We start from the raw sequence: 18350 nt of genomic DNA, 5'->3' as shown, positions 1-18350 counted from the left end.
ATAACGTTCGCAACTCGCGTGGAGTGTAGACTGGCGGGCGAGTACGTCTACCACCGACGCCGGTTATCTCCTTAGCCTTTATCGCTGGCCTAAAGAATGTAAAATATACATGATTTTACATATTGTAATAATATTAGAGCAAAGTGCAATACTGCAGATTTTTTTTTTATCGCTCGAGTGATGGAGATCTAACACTGTCCAGAAAAAAAAAATAACCATACGGTGGCAGTGTGTAGTACATCACGTAATACGATAATACGAGGACGCGCGCGCCGACCGACCGTCGACCGGTGGTGTGACTATAGTGTGTATAGAGTGTGTGTGTGTGTGTGTGCCGTGTGTGTTCGCGTGTGTGTACTGTGCATGTGTGAGTGAGAGCCGTACTGCCTTGGTGCCGTGTGCGTGCGTGTTTGCCGTGTGCGTCCGTGTCCGTCGCGTACGTTCCGCAAACTTTTTGAATAATTCACGACGCCCGCACACCGTAGGCGGTACCTACTTATTTTTTTTACCTTCTATCGACTTTTTCCCGCCCAAAATACTTATCGAATTTTACTTTTTATTAGGTATTTTTCATCATCATCGTCGTCGTCGTCGACAGAGAAGTCAGGACCCGGCGCGCGGGCTGCTCAGTGCGACGACGACTACCCACGCACACGTCGCGAATACCGCTCTTCGGAAGGCACACTCGACCGTTTTCCCCGAATATTTCGGGAGCTCCGAGCACCAAGTCCGTGTTCCATCGACACGAGATCCTATCCATGTCGCTCTGCGTCCACCGGCGCCAACGTCACCACAACCACTGATCGTACTCGTAGGCGAACAAACGACAGCGGCCGCGGAACATGTCTGTGGCCGTTTTGACTGCCATCGCGGTTTTCATCATCGCCGTGTTTCGTATGCTCAACGTATCCAGCCAACCTCAAAAACCATCCTTCTTTTGCAGGGACAAACAGTTCCTCAACAGAGTCCTCAAATTCGCGCCCCAACTTGAGGAGCCGTAAGTGCACACTATCTATCCATTCAAAGTTGTATTCTCGCTGCTACCAAACTGTGTAACCCGTCCGCGGTTGGTAGGCATCTGTTGCCAAACACTGCGATTTTCTTCAACTTTGACCCCGGAGTAATCGAAATACTACCGACACTGTCCAGGCTACCTGATTATAATATAATATACTTAGTGACTGACAAACTTACACAATGCATACAACTCCACGTGCAATTTATGGTTAACATACCCACTATGGCACCATGACTTAAATTCATGTGCATGTTTTGGTATAAGTAGATAACCTACTTGACAGTATTCAAGCGTTGTGTTCTAAATATAATTTGTACACTTAAGTTACCATTGATATTCACTGTCTACCTACTTGCTACTCTTTTCTTTTAAATTTATCTCAGTATTCATGTACCTATTCTGTTGAAATTAGAATTTGTCTTTTTTTGCGATATTTTCCTAGAAACTAAATTTTAAATAACCTATTATTCATCTAGGTATTTAACCATTTTAACCAACCATATTAGGTAGGTGTCTAGTACTTACATCGTTTTATGATCTATAATTATTATTATGCCTATAAATGTATAATACTTTGGACCTACTTATCTATAATATTATGAATACTTAAGTACTTACCTAGATTTTACTTGTCATAGAAAGGGATACATTTCGATCTAATTTTATATTTCTGATTGTGTACGTACCAATTTATTTTCCTATTTAATATGAAAAGTATAAAAAATTATGTATATTAATAGGTATGTTGGTAAGTATCTAAATTAGGCATAAAATATACAATCTGGAGTTTTAATTTTTTAATGGTACCTAATACTTGTTATAATAGGATACTTACTTATTGGTTATTAAATTACTTATGTCCATTTAACTTTTCTTATACCACTAATGTCAAATTATCCATATGACCCATTGACCTCATATATTAGTATAATATAATACGACATTATTAAAAAAATAAAACGATTAACATTTTATCTTTTTCTTCAGTAATTTGTTTGTGGGTATCATTAGTAATTACTATCTAATTAGTTGGTACTTAATATATTTTATAATAGTTTTTATGTATTCAAGTACTTGTCTATAATCAATTTTAAATTGCTTTCCGTTAATTTCTAATAACCTATAACAATATAATACCTATCTAATTATATTATTATATTTACATGTGTTTTAATTAAAATATTATTTGAGCTGCTCAATTGCACATTTGTGTAGTAGTCGAACATTGAGAAACAAGGTACCTAGTTTATAATTACATGGATAAGAGATATAGTAGGTATGATTTATAATGAATTTAATCAATTATATATACGAGTTTAATTATTTTCTCAACTATTTCTAACTGTACCTAATTAAATTTTAAATTGCAAATTTGTACTAGGTACCTAACAGATTTTTTTTTTTTAGTTGAACCTTTACTCGAACCTTTATTAGGTATTTTGATAAAAATTGGAAGTTACGTAATACATTTTTTTACTAGTTTATAATTGCGAATAAAGGCAAAAAACAAATAATTTAATATCATCCACCTATATCATTAATTAAATTATTTTCATTAAAACAGTCCATTAGGTGCCAATATATACTATTTAAAATTTTAAGGGCCGTTCTCACAATGTCCAGTAAAGTGTCGGTTAACGCTATACAACTGATAAGAGATTTTATTACCAGCAGAATTGAACCGGCTAAATGCCGGTTAACTTTGAAATTGTATAAACGGCCCTAACTGATCTTTCTATACCAACCAACGAGCCAACCTACAATGTATTGCTGTATCGGTAGCAAATTTCATATACTTAGGTACACTAAATACTTTAAATTATAGGTACCTACTGCTTTTCATTAAGTTTTGATGCAATGCCATTATGTATATACCCGTAGATACCCATATTATTGATGTTTTTCATATTACTGATAAAACTACAATACATTTCGGTATTCCGATGATAATTACTTAATTAGCTATCTATTATATACATAATTATATAGGTACCTAGACAATTTAATTTATAAGGTATTTCTGGCAATAATAATATGTTTGGCTGATATAATTTAAAGAAATACAATTATAGAAATAGATAACATTTTCATAAAAACTGCACCAATTACCAAAAATCAAAGCAAAAATTGAAATAAATATTTACCTTATTCAAATATTTTATTTAATTTGCATGTAAGAATATAAGAGTAGTAAACATAATATGAATAAATTTGGGTAACGGTCCAATATTTAATAGGTACCTATAACTTTTATGTGTTGGTACCCAGGTATTAAAAATATTAGTCATTCCTTTAATATTTTATTATTTATGACAATCCAGATAAGAATATAACAAGGTATAAAATTGATAAAAATTGTATTAATAATGACTAAAATGTCAACTAGACAGTACCTGAATTATTATACATCATAAAAATAACAATAACTTACTTAAAATTTTCTTTTTGTTTAAGTAATGTGTCATTAAAAAAACTATCACTTTTCACCCACAATAGTAACTTTTATAAAAATTGGTTCAATTGAAATTAACATTTAAATTTAGTTAATATTATGTGGCATATAGGTAATTATATAATATTGAATGAATAAATAATTTATAGATTGATGTTATTCAATGCATTTTTAGATGATAGAAATATAATATATCATAATATAGCCACTAATATCTAGATTGAAATGTTTAATGATATTATGTTTTTTAGTTAGGTGTACAAGTACAATAACAAATATTAAATTAAATAAGTTCTCAATTTGTAAATTGTAAATTATGTAGGTACCTATGAATGATAATACAATAATTATTGCAATATGTAAACTTTACAAATGTTTAAAATAAAATAACAATTGGAAAACACATGTCTTATGAATATCTATTCAACACATCATATTCAAAATAATTTAAGCATACATTCAATTGTACCTATATAGTATAGTAACTTTAAATTGCATATTATACAAGTCTAAATCTGTTTAGACTAGGGCCAGGTAACCATTGTTTACTCGATTGTTTACTTCAGAGAACATGGATTTATTTATTCAAACAACACTTATATGCACTTAAATATTAAAATAGTTACAAGAAATAGTAGACAAAGTATTCCAAGTTGTAAAATATTTTGATAGAACTAAAGTCAATTAGTGTTTATGATTATAAAATGATGTTTCATCTAGTATGAGTGATTCTTGAGTTCTTATGTAATAAAGGCTTTTGTCCTAATCATCCTTGCTAACCTTTCATTCATTAAATAACTAGATAACTTATCTAAGTATTATCCACTTTAATGCTGGGAACTTAGTTAATTTTTAACAATTTTAATTTAGCCGGTGTTTTCAGATCTTTTGAAAATAATCTGTAAACTTTTTAATTTATTGCATTTAGATTTAAAGGTTAATTATGCTATTTTATCTTTCCATATTTTATTTGGCTGATTCAGAGGTCAATAAGAATTTTTATGAACACATTGGACTTATCAAAAATGATATACGCACCTCATTTCAACTAAATTTAAAGTTTTGATAATTTATGTAGATAAATGCTTACCAATATTTTAATATTTAGATAACTACAGGGTATAAGTAATACAATGGTTTAGATATTGAGTTGTAAATAAAACTTATTTTAATCAAGCAAAACACACTTAGTTCATGTAAACCTCAATGTAAACTATGCAAAAGTCACTAAGTCCAACGTAGTTATTTGTATTTTAACCCCGATTTTAACTATAATAAGAATTATAAACTTCAAAGCGCCATATTATTTACAACCATTCATAAATAACTACTTTGCTTAAAAAAAAATCAATTAAAACATGCAAAAACAAAATTTGGTTACATTTGGCACAACCTAGATTTATCAAAATCAATTCATTTCCGTACAACCAGTACTATTGTAATAATATTATTATTATTTTGTCATAATCAAAATATATTTATTTATTAAACAAATTTTTTTTAAATTTGATAGGTATAAATATTTATAATCAAAGATAAAATCCTCGATAAAACCTAATCATTTTAATTCTAACTGTTCAATAATGGTTAAAATAATAATATTTTAAAGATTAAAAATTTACTTAATCAATTTTGCATGTTACTTTAACTACGATTCATGCATACCTAACGCATTAAGTCCACATGTGGATTTAAAGTGTTCTGCATATTTAGGAAACTCGAATGAACTTAGTTCAAATTTTAAATTGTTTATTTAACATATTTAAATAATATTGGGACTTAAATGAATAATATACCATATTGTAGATATTTTTAAACTAAAATATACTAATAAACCAGAAAAATTGATTTTTGGACTTTATGTTTTGCATGAACATTTTCTAAGTGCATTAAAGTATTGAGTTAGGTATTTAAGTTAGTTTTTAATTGTCTTGGGCTATGCTTGATTATACTTATTTACTAGTATTCAGGTTTTAAAACCTTTTAATATTATTAAATAATTTTTGATTTCTTTTCCAGATATGTACCAACTCGATTGTGGGGATTCAGTGGTCATGTTCAAACTATTTTGTACAGTGTTTTTGGTAGAGTGAGATGCCCATGTCCTAAAGGAGACAGAAGATTCTTAATTCTTGACGATGGAACTACTCTTACATATGATCTATTTAAGCCAACTTTGAATGAACCAGACCTAGGTGATTGAATTGTTTTTAAAATATTGCATTTAATTTACTTTAGTTAAAATTAAACTATGTATTACAGAAATTAAAACATTTTATTTATTATTTTTAGAGGGCATTACTGTAGTTATAGTTCCTGGAATTTGCAACTCTTCAGAGAGTGATTATATTCGAACATTTGTTAATTATACTCAAAACCAAGGCTATAGATGTGCAGTTCTTAACCATGTGGGAGCTTTGCATAATGTACCTGTTACTGCTTCTAGAATATTCACATATGGTAAAAAAATTTAAATACTTATAATTATTGTCTTTAAAAATTGCTGATACATAGGCACAATTAATAATGTTTTGAAATTATTGAATTCAATGTTTTCAATAAATAAATTATAAATTATGTCTTATTATTTATAATTTTAATGTTAGAAAACAAAAAACTTCAGCCATACCTTCATACATAAACAATAAAAATAATGTATTTTATTTTTTGTTTGTAGTTTAATAATAGTTATTAATAAATTAATATTAGTGATGGACATAATCGATATATTTTGTATATTATTTCTAATTGAGTAATTTTTTTGAGTAATCTCGTTTATTTTGAAAACAATCAATTCTTGATCTCGAAATGTATAATCGAGAACTAAGTTATATTGCAAATGATGTTCATGGGAACACTATTTTTAATTTTAACTATCATAATCAAATTAGTAAATTAATTAGTTTTATTTATTAATAAAATTAGAATTAATTAAATAATTTAATTAATTTAAAAATTTGGTTTCGAGCCATTGTTTTAATTCGTTAATTGAATAATTCCCATTACTAGGTACTATTAAATATTTTGATAATTTTGATCAAATAAACTGTCAATTATGATGTATCTAGTATATTAATATTTCGAGTGATATCTTGATTATGATAATGTCTCGATTATGCCCATCACTAATTAATATTGACATTGTCTTTAAATAAATATTTAATATAATATTATATAGTATGTATATACATGTATAATATCATATATATTGTCAATGATAACAACAAAATAAGTCTAAAGCTATAGTATTTAGTACAATTTCAATGAAAACTACCCAAGTTATTATACATATAATGTTAAATGTTAATTTACAGGTCACACAGATGATCTTCATGTAATGCTTTGCAATTTATCAGAACATTATCCAAATACTAAAATTATAATTATTGGATATAGTATGGGTGGTAACTTGGTTACTAAATACCTTGGAGAATCTCGTCATAATAGACCAAGTAGTGTTATTGCTGGAGTATCCATATGTCAACCATATGATGCATTGAAGTAAGCAAAATTTATCATATTAATATATGATATTTATTATTTATTTTTGTAATTTGTTACATTTATATATTATTTAAATTATATAGGTAATATTTAGTTCAGGTTTTATTTTGTTTTAGGTACAAAGATATCAATATTAAATATTGGTATTAAAATATCATTGTTTATTGTATTGTTCAATTAAATGGCTCGGGTTTTAGATTTAGCTGCTTCACATATAAACTAGTCCATAAACTGGATTACATAATATTATTCTTTAAGCACAACAATTTGAAAAATAAAAATAATTTTTATTAATTATTTAGGGCTACTGGTGTTTTATTACATTGGCAAAACTTCCGAAGACTTTATTTGTACGCATTAACAGAAGCAATAAAAGCTTTAATTTTGAAACATAGAAGTAAACTATTGGCTGATGACATTAAAGAACAATATTCATTAATTGAAAAAGATATAATATCTGCTGCTACATTACCAGAACTTGATGATGCTTATACCAGGTGAAGTTTTTAATTAATTTATAGAATAATTAATGTTACATTTATTTTATGTTGTAATTCTATTATGTAATGTTTTTTGATTTATACTTTTGATAAATTATTAGTTAGTATTTTATTAAAAATTTTTTATAAATATTCTTATAATAATTCATTGAAGAAATTTACGTATAGTTATGATTTTTGTGTTTAAAAAATGTATTTTCTTAATAAGTAGGTATTACCTATTTATATTTTTAATTTACTTGAGTTACAGTTTTTATAAAAATAATCTTTTAATATAAATTCATATCTTTCAAAAAAAAACTTAAATAGACAATAATATAAGGGAACACAAAAAAAAAAATGTATTAATTTTTGGGGGGAAAATGCTTCAAACATAGTTATTTATTACGTTAGTTATTTTTGATTACTGATAAATGACTTACATTTTAATATTTAATTAGGTGACTGAAGGTACTTTTTAATTACCTATTTTTTGTCTTTATTTAATAACACTATAATTATCCACAGTCAACATATTTTACTATTGTATCAGAACAGACTATTTATGTAAATATTTGGCTAATGGCTTATTTAAATTATGATTTCAAAAATATTCTGGTTATCTAAATTTATTCTTAATAATAGAAATAAATTGAAACTTTTTTAGTCCTTTGTAAATATTGGTAATTTTTTTATATGGTTCTACTAATAAACAGAAAGTCTTTCAGATACTGCTAAACAATTAAATATTTCTGACTCATGTAAAAATCTAAACTTACACCTATAGTTAGTTAAAAAAACACTTACAGATATATTTAAATGTTAGTTTTATAAGTTATAAGTAAAGTTATCACTAGGATTTGAAACTTAATTAATTTTTTAAAGGAAAATAATGTTTAAAAATTGTGCCTCAAATATCTTATTGACAATTTCTGTGAACAAGTGGTGTCCAAAATAAAAATAAAACGATATATTTTGAAGTAGAACAAGACAAAAATATAAAAGTTACGGTTTTAGGCATGGTTGCCAATAATATTATGTTTTCATTAACACATTGATTGCCATCCGTATCGGAATATATAGTGAAACTTCAATAAGTCAAAATTCAACGGAAATTAAATTTACTCTGCATGTTGAGGTTTTTGACTTGCTAAGGTTAGGTTAGATTAGGCGAGGGAACAGCATTTATTTCAACTTATTAACGTTTTCGAGTTATTGCTGTTCAACTTATCGAGGTTCTTTTGTAAATTTGTCATAAACATATTTATTTATCAATGTGAATACTTTTTGTGGAGTTGGATTAGTAATGAATATTTTTTGATAATGATTTAGAAAAGAAAATTTTGTATCAAATGATAATTAGTTAGATTAAAAATTATACACTTAGAAATGTATTAAATATTAATATATATATAATACCTAAATAAAAAACAAATTAGTTATTAGGGATTGGAAAGCAGTGTTTGGCATATATTAAAATAACATTCAAAATATAAATCATTTTAAATGCATATTGTTAAATAGTTAGGAGATAGTGATGCAGATGGATGGTAAGAACCTTATGACAGTTTTAAAAATAATAAGGCATGGTGCAGACATAGTAGTAAAACATATTGTATTTAGTGAAATCACCGTTTTTCGTTTTTTGAAATGTAAATACTTAAAACATTGCTTAAACTCATTATTTGTCCAGCTTTAATCTACTTATTTTGAGAAATGGATGTACTTAATAACTCTGAAAAATTGTCCAGGCTGTTATTTTTATTGACCCTATTGTGATCGTTCTGATATTTTTTTAAGGGAACCTAACTGTTGACCTAACCTAGCCTAGTCATGCTTTAAAATGCCTAAACCGTTAATAATTTTATATTAATTGTGTATCTCGTTAAAAATAATAAAACTCTTAGTGTAAGTGAAAGAAAATATAATATTTCATTCAGCTAGATGGGCAATATAACAGCTTCTGGAATATATTCTTAAATCATGAATATCCAGACAAGTGGATTGGGAATCACAGACCTATTAAATAGTATCTAAGATCACTAGATTTAGCACTGATAGAATTTTTTGTTTTATTGTACTTTAAAAATAATACAATTTTCTGTAAAATTTCTAATGACAACTCGAACATGCTGAAACAAAAAAATATGATGAGTGCAGTAACGTCAGTAAGTTATCAAATGACAGTTTTGAAATTGTTATCAGGTATCTTAAGAACTTTTATATTACTACCAATAATTACATTGTATGCAAAACAACATTTAATTTAAATATAAAGTACCTAATAATTTTTTTTTATTTAGGTATTTTTTTTTTAAATAATAAAAAAAATGTAGTATATCATATATAACAAAAATATGTTTGAGTACTTCATTTGGATTACCAAAAAGGTAATGATGATTTAAAACTAATAATTCACTAAATATTTCTATAAACAGTCAAAATAAATAGGTACATCAGGTGTAGTGTATTAATTATTATGGGTGTTCAAATATTATTGAAATCATAACCAAAAATGATTGCCTTCTCAGCCACATAATTAAGTATTAAATTTAAACTATTTTAAGTACGCAAAATTATTATTGATAATAAATGTAATTAATCAAATAGTTATGATTGTATAGTAAGTTCATATATTATTATTGTATTTTAAAATTGAAAACGATGCGTTTAAAAACCATGTGTAATACAACATAAGGAATACCCAATATAATATAAAAATATTTTATATTAATGATTAATATTAAAATATGTATTTTGCTATCTTAAAAAATAGACTGTCATATGGCTCACTTCTAGGCTGGGATTTAAATGCATAAAAATGCATTTATAACTTAAAAACTCCTAAATTGCCCAAATAAAATATTTATTTTAAAGAATATAATAAATTTGTGTTATTTATGTTTATATTTCAATCTTGAGCTAATTAATTTGTTGTCATATTACTAGAGTAGGTAAACAAATTAACTTACAATGTTATAGAATGCGCCAAACATTTTTTTTTATAAAATATTCCATACTTGAAACACATTTGGAAAGCTTGTGCTAAGTGTTAAAAAAACACCCAAATGTATTGAAATTTTCTGAGCTTTACTCATCCCATTAGAGATTCGTAAAATGTTTAATATTTATTCTGGTTGATCATCTGATTATAGAATATGTATTGTATATTACATCAAGATTTTTGCTTATTATTCTTTAATTGGAGAACATATCATCTTTTTTCAGTATCGGAATGTTTCATGTGGCACATGTTTTATTTATTATAAATATAATTATAATCGTTGATACATAAAAAAATGGTCAGCTACTTAACAGAGCACTATTCTAATAAAATATGATACTCACAGATCACAATGTATTTTATTATCAATAAAATTATAATATTCAATAGATTACTCATATAATTTTATCTGTAAATAGTAAATCTAAATTTGGTAACTTCTAGTTTCAGACAATTTCTATCATCAAGTTTTCAGGTTACTTCTAAAATTATTTAACTAAGCATAAAATTAAATATACTATATTAAAGTAATTGGTATACAGTAAAGTATTAAAACAAATGGGTAACTTAAATAATATTAAGTAAAATAATATATGTGATATTACATAACACCAATCACGAACAACATTACACCACATAGTATTAAGAAATGGTTATAATATCAACAAACTTCACAAAAGTGTATAACTGAATATAAAAAAACCTAAAAACCTATAACATTAATTCAAATTAGTGCACATTATAGCCTGTTTACATGTTGACAGTAAGTGATGGCCATGGCAGTAACTGTCAAGAAACTGTCGTCGCGTACATAATTCTATAGTAGCAATTGCCATGGTAGTATGACAGTACTATCACACTATAATTTATGATTTATCAACTTTTCACATTCAAACATAATAACTGTTTTGTTTTAGGTAATAGTTTGATATAAATACCAAGGATATTTATACTATTTAAACAATTGTTTTTGTACATATAATTAAAAATAAATTTAAAATACCTGAAAGAGATGAAGTGTGGTAATAATTAGACCCGAGACAATAACAATTTTTAATTTAAGACTTAAACTTGATTTACTATTGAGAATTATTTCAATTCAATAAATATTTAATATTAATCAATACATTTTTAAACCTTTTTTTTATAGAAAAGTCAATAATTTTAAAAACCTTCATGAGTTTTATCGATGGTCGAGTTGCTTGCATTACATAAACAATGTAAAAACACCAATGATATTTATTAATTCAAGAGATGATCCATTGGTGCCGGAAGATTTATTAATACCTATTCAAAATTTTGCAAGTGAGATAATAATTAATTTTTATTAAATATTATATAAGCTAATCTAATCTAACTTTTTTTTCATTGTTCTCTAACATTTAAAAATGTAATATAAATTATACTGTTTAGAGTACTAACATAGGTTTCTAATAAAACTTTTTAAAATGTGTTCTAATACCATTAAGTTTATGTTTAATCACTTTAAACTTTAACATTTTAAGTACAAATAACAATTCTTAATACAAGTGTAATAGAAAAAAAGTTTTATTCATATACCTTTTTTATCTAATTTTAACAATAAAAAAAACAATTATTCTACTATTAATATTAAATGTATTTAAGTTCTGATGGAAGCTTGTTTTATTTGCTTGTATTAGCCTTTATATAGATTTATAGTTGTTCTGTATTTGTATAACATAGGGTTATGTTATTTTTAACTCAAGTTTTATCTGTAAAATTGTATTAATTATCTTATAAATTATTGTCATTGCATTTCAAAAACTAATTTTGAGTCAGTTATATTCAGCTATAATACAGGGTTAGGCAGAGCCGACTGACGAGTTTGAAGGGTTATAAAAAACGAACAGTAAAACTTAAAGAAAAAAACTTTTTTTTATTAAAATAAGTATTGAATCCCATTTTTAAAAATTATTGTTTGAAAATTATATCTCGAAGATGGCGGACGTCAGCATCAATACACTGTTGTAGACAATCTCTGAAGCTCTCATATGATTTTCGGCACGTTTCGACTGGTATGGCTTCGATTTCCTCGGTGATTTTCTGTTTAAGGTCTTCTATGGTATGTGGGCGATGTCTGAAAACCTTATCCTTAAGGTAGCCCCAGAGGAAAAAATCACACATGCTTAAATCTGGAGACCGTGCTGGCCAGCCTATGTCTCCTCTTAGAGAGACTAACCGCCCAGGGAACATTTGTTGCAAGATACCAAGTGAAATTCGAGCTGTGTGTGCTGTAGCCCCATCTTGTTGAAACCATACATTCTCTAAATCATGGTATTCAGCCATTTCCTCCAACCTATGCTGCAGATAAGTTTCCAACATCACAACATAACGAGCGGAAGTGACAGTGACGGTTCTGTTCTCGTCTTCAAAAAAGTACGGGCCGATCACCCCAAATTGGGACACACCACACCATACTGTCACTTTAGGAGAGTGTAGTGGTCTTTCGTGGAGCTGTTGTGGGTTATTTGCAGCCCAGTATCGAAAATTTTGTTTATTTACAGTTCCAGAAAGATGAAAGTGGGCCTCATCGCTACGAAAAAAAGTTGATGTCGGAGGGATTCGCAAAAGAATTTGCTGACGGAGATTTTTGCGGTTGTCGTAGTCAGTAGCATGTAACTCTTGGACAAGCATTAATTTATAGGGATGGAATGATAAATCTTCGTGAAAAATTCTCCTCAAAGAACGGTCTGAGATTCCCAAAGCTACCGCCTGTTTCCGGGCAGAGCGTGGTGGTGACTGCTCAATTGACTCTCTAACTAACTGCACATTTTCGGGAGTTCTTACCGTTCTGGGAGCTCCGTGTCCAAGTCCACTTAGGGTACTTCCAGTTTCTTCCAATTGCCGTATCCAAAACTTAATAGTGTTAGCAGAAGAAATAGATTCGTTACGTGGAATGCCGAAGTGTATACGAAAAGCCCTCTGTGTAGCGATCACAGAATGATTATTTTCGTAATACGCACACACGACGAAACCACGATGTACACCTAACCTAACCTAACCTGTCCAGACCATGATTACGACTAAAAATGGCATTATCGTACAATTCAAAATATACCACTAATTAAGGCCTGCTCTTATCTTATCTCCGGTTAATGAGCTCGTTAAACTCGTCAGTCGGCTCTGCCGCACCTTGTACATTTAAATTTTCATTAATAAATAATATATTATTGTGATAATATTATGATCATTAACATATTGTTTATGAATTTTTTTTAGAATCAAAAGACAATATATTGTATATGGAACTGATGCATGGTGGTCACCTTGGATTCTTTGAAGGGGGATTTATGTATCCTAATCCTATAGCCTGGTTGGATCGGACCTTAGTAACATTATTGCCGGGACTCAGAGAACATTGTCTTGATGATATGAAAAAAACAGCAGTTTACTGAATTCATCCACTATATACAAGTTTATGTATATGTATTTATACTATGCTATAAATGGGATTTGTATCATTATTTATTACACTACTATTGATGTAATACCTGATCTGTTATAGAATAGATTAAATAGTAGGTAGTATCAAGAAATTTTGTGTTTGAGCATATATTTCTTAAATTTCAAATTGAACCACTTAAAATAAGCAAAATTAGTGAAATAAACCCTACTATTTATACAGCTTGTTATTTGAGTATACCTTTTTGTTTTTATTAATTATTTAAAAACATCATTGTGAGTTATAACTTATATTTCACCTTATTCCTTCTTCAATTATTTCTAAAATTTGAATTTAAATTTTCACAATATACATTTATTTAAACGCTCTTTATGTTTTTCCTTAATTTTCATGTATGTTTGAATGCTTTGAGTTGCACGCAAACTAAAACTTTCTTATTATTTCATTATTATACATAACATTTGTATGTACTGATCAATGTATTGATTTAACATAATAATACATTAGCACTGTACTATAAAATATTATCTTAACCCTTGTACATATTATATATTATATAATATATTCCTATGAAAATTTTGAATGACATTCTAAGTGTTTACAATTAAACTAATGGACTTTTTGCCGATAATCAACTTTTTTTAGAACATTTTAATAAAAAATTAAATGTTTATTCTTGGAAATTTGAGCATTTTTTCTGTTAAATTTACTTATTATTATTTATAAATTACCAACTGCATTTTTTAAAAAATATCTTTTATAATGAAAAATTATCGTCAGTTAAATAAATAAATGTAATCTATTAAATAGATTCTATTTCAGTACAAACAATGAAAATATGAATACAATTTGTTATTTTACCTTAGTGTTGGAAAAAAGGTTTTTTGTTGTCATGTATCAACTTGACTAAAACAATAATAATTTATATAAAAAAAGACAATAATTTATTATATATATTTTTTAAATTTATATTCTTTAATTATTATTATTTTTATTTTCATTTTCATTTTATAATTTAGTTAATCTTGTTCAAAATATTTATTAAAATATCATTTAGTTATTGTTTTTTTTTTAAATTGTTTTTTTAATGATAATAATAATAATACAAATATGTTTTATATTCTTTTAGAACTAAATTATAATTTTTTCACTTTTTTATTAATTTTAATTTATTTTGTTCTATCAGAACGAAAAAGAAAATTTTTTATTCCAAAGACTAATTTTCAGTTAATGAATAGAATAGAATAAATATTATACTCTATTCAGGATCATTGATTACCGGCCGGCCAACAAAAACTGGTCGTGTTGGCACATTCCCACCTATAGATGCACATCGAACGTGATTTATGATGATTTTCGACCATTAATATCCAATAACAAAGCATCTAGTAGTTGCCTAGGGGGTCCCACGGGTTCAGCAGCTCAGTCTGCATGTGCGAAACAGGTATACTCTTAACCTGAATAGAGTATAGTTCAATATCTAATTTTTCTATCTCGTATATTTGATGTTTTCAATAAATATTAACTTAACATAAACACTTAATTTGTTCATTCCAACACAATTATATGGTTTCTCTTAATATGAAAGTTCCTTAATTCATTTATATTAATTTATTTTTTTAATTCAGGTTTTTTCATTTGTACAACTGACATACATCGCCAATAATTCATATAATACATTTTTGTCATTTTAACACATAATTGTGTCTTTTTTATCCCCCCCCTAATTATAATTTATTTAGAAGATTTTTGATATTTTCCATTACGATTTTGTTAATGAAATTAATTAAAAATATCAAACTAACATTATAGGGTTTTTGTATTCTATTTTTTTTTCAAGTTGAGAAATGATGCATTAACAAAAATATCATGATATTATTGTAGAACTAGCGTATGGTAAGCTCAACTTTAATGTAACAAATTATGATTTTAGCGAGCCTTATTTGTTACCTCTTTATTAATTTATAAACAGATAATTGATTGATTATGTTTTGTTTATCATGGTTCAATATCTTGGACTAATGAAAATTAAATTACATTTGTATGATTACTCATTAAGTTATATATATATTTATATATATATATTTATGTACCTATATTTTATTTTGTATTTATTTGTTTTATTTTAAATGAAAGCCTATTTATTGTTTATTTTAAGATATTAATATGACTGTATATGCAACTTATTATTTATACATACATTACATACATAACTTAAGTACAGGGTACCTAAGAAAGCTAAAAAACTTTTTGAGTGTACAAATAACTAAATGTTTTAAACTATTCTAAAACCCTGTATGTAAACTTAGAATGTTAAAAAAAAAATAATCTGTTTTAAATATATCTAATGTTACAGTGTACTTATAAAAATGTTTTTTAAGTTTCTTTTGAATCAAACACTTTTCCGTATATATATTGTATATTATACACTCCATGTTTGCATATTCCTTATGTAAACAATATACAATTATATCAAATTAAAATTGTTATGTTCATCCTACCAAAAAAAAAAAAAAAATAGAATAAATAATATACAAAAATAACGTAATGCTATATCGCTTAGTTGAAATAAAATACTGTTGTTCACAATGTATTTTAATGTAAAGGGCTTCTACAACATTACAATACACAAATAACACTTGCTGAACGGTTCATCCAAATAGTATAGTGTATTGGGTAATAATTATTTATTGCCTATTATCGATGCTAAAATGTTAGGTACTTCATACTATAGTCTATTCCGCGAGAGAATAATCACTTTTCGCGCATCACGAATGATTTGATTGGTGCGTCTAGAACCACGTGATCACGTTAACACAGGGAAGTTGGTGGGGGATGTGCGGCCCTGACAAGACTGATTATTCTCTCATGGAATAGACTATATGTATATTGGTAAAATAAAAGAATTTTAAGTGGATTAAATGCAATATTTAAGTGCCTATCTAAATTACTTTTTGTTAGTTTGTAACAACTATACACATTATATTAATGCTAGAAATATAAGTATGTTTTGTAAGCGATTTACCTATTAGCGCAACTAGAGGGCTTAGCCCCCCCCCCCCCCCCCCCACTAAAAAAATCTTTTAATAGCCATTGCAAAATAAATTATTCATTTGTTTCCTAAAATATTAATAAATCTTAAAAATTAAACTGTATTTCCTACTTTTTTTTTTATAATTGTTTAATTTTTATTTAAACTTTACAATTATTTTTTATTGCCTATGATAAATATCATTAGTTGTATGCCTGTATTTGTTTTGAGAAAACAATTTATGTCGGTATATATTGGTAAGATTATTATACATACAAAACTGAATATGCACTAACTAAAGTATAGACTATAAAGACAGTGAATTTTGAATTAAAAATTCCCGGAAAAAAACTCCCGATGGACAATCTTGGAAAAAAATCCCAGACTAGGAAAATAAACCCCCAGATTATAATGTTACTGAAAACTAGGTATACGAAATTGATTGATCAATTCTTTTTTAAAAGCTAATTAGTGTATTATCATAATATTAATATTCAATTAAAATTATGTTATACTTACTAGTAGTATAGTATACCTATTACCTACTTTTCATTAAAAAAATTAAAATATAATAAATAATTTTCAAAAATCAACAATAATATTATTTGGTTTTGAATCACGATTTTAAACAACATATTATGTTAATAGCCTTTTTTAAAAGATTAGGTACCTACTACCTACATTCATTGATTATTTATTTGATAATTATTTTGATTATTTGACATTGATAATTTGAAATATTTTTATTTTTTGTTTTATAATCTTTTAAATATTGTACCTGTAAGTAAAACTTGTGGAATCGACTTCTAATAATAATAATAATAATTATTATTAATATTTACATTTTGCTTATTGTCAAAATATTATTAAGAAATGTAATATTTTATTTTGGGGATATATTATATGATAAATAAAATAAAAAAAATCATTATTGTAAATGTCTAAAAATTATAATTTTAAACCTATATGTGTATTAATTATAATTTTAAACATTTATTGGTTTTCTAATTCAATTTTTCTTTAATCTCTACTTCATTTTTAATTTTTTCAATGATATAAAATATGTATAGTGTATACCTATAATACTATAATAGTATGTATTTGTAATTAAATATTATTAATGTGATAATTACACTAATTATATGTTTAAAAAATATTTGCTCAATCATTTTCATGTGTTTGTGAGTAATATAAACTAATATTGTAGACCGGGGATTTTTATTTTGATTACCACAGATATAGTATACTATTATTGTGAAAAATGAAATTTGAGTAAATAAATATATTTATTTTTGTAAGGTTTTTTTATATTTTTATGTGAATATAAATAGTGGTGTGGGGCATCATCCCCATGGGTTACTTTTAATTTAATATCAGGTGGGGGCTATAGCCCCCCCCCCAACATTTTAGCCCTAGTTGCGCAATTGGATTTACCATA

At 26.7% G+C, this 18350-nt stretch overlaps 1 protein-coding gene across 1 annotated transcript; it reads left to right on the top strand.

Annotated features, from left to right (window-relative positions):
- LOC132934355 (abhydrolase domain-containing protein 2) lies at positions 1-16241 on the top strand. Its single transcript, XM_061000662.1, has 8 exons — positions 1-488; positions 564-997; positions 5490-5665; positions 5763-5930; positions 6785-6971; positions 7277-7471; positions 11608-11762; positions 13698-16241. Exons 2-8 carry the CDS (start codon positions 843-845, stop codon positions 13871-13873), a joined length of 1212 nt encoding a protein of 403 aa, XP_060856645.1. The 5' UTR covers positions 1-488; positions 564-842; the 3' UTR covers positions 13874-16241.
- The last annotated feature ends 2109 nt before the right edge of the window (positions 16242-18350 follow it).

This window comes from Metopolophium dirhodum, chromosome 1, assembly GCF_019925205.1.
Source record: "Metopolophium dirhodum isolate CAU chromosome 1, ASM1992520v1, whole genome shotgun sequence".
NCBI classification, from domain to species: Eukaryota; Metazoa; Arthropoda; class Insecta; order Hemiptera; family Aphididae; genus Metopolophium; species Metopolophium dirhodum.
Note: the sequence above shows the minus strand (reverse complement) of the source record. Positions and strands in the feature narration are given on the sequence as shown.

Bases quoted from the DNA above. Each gene is read 5' to 3' on its own strand.
- LOC132934355 (XM_061000662.1), top strand. From the start codon at position 843: ATGTCTGTGGCCGTTTTGACTGCCATCGCGGTTTTCATCATCGCCGTG. The intron at 5,931-6,784 runs GTAAAAAAATTT...GTTAATTTACAG, and splicing joins TTCTAGAATATTCACATATG to GTCACACAGATGATCTTCAT. The intron at 6,972-7,276 runs GTAAGCAAAATT...TTAATTATTTAG, and splicing joins CAACCATATGATGCATTGAA to GGCTACTGGTGTTTTATTAC.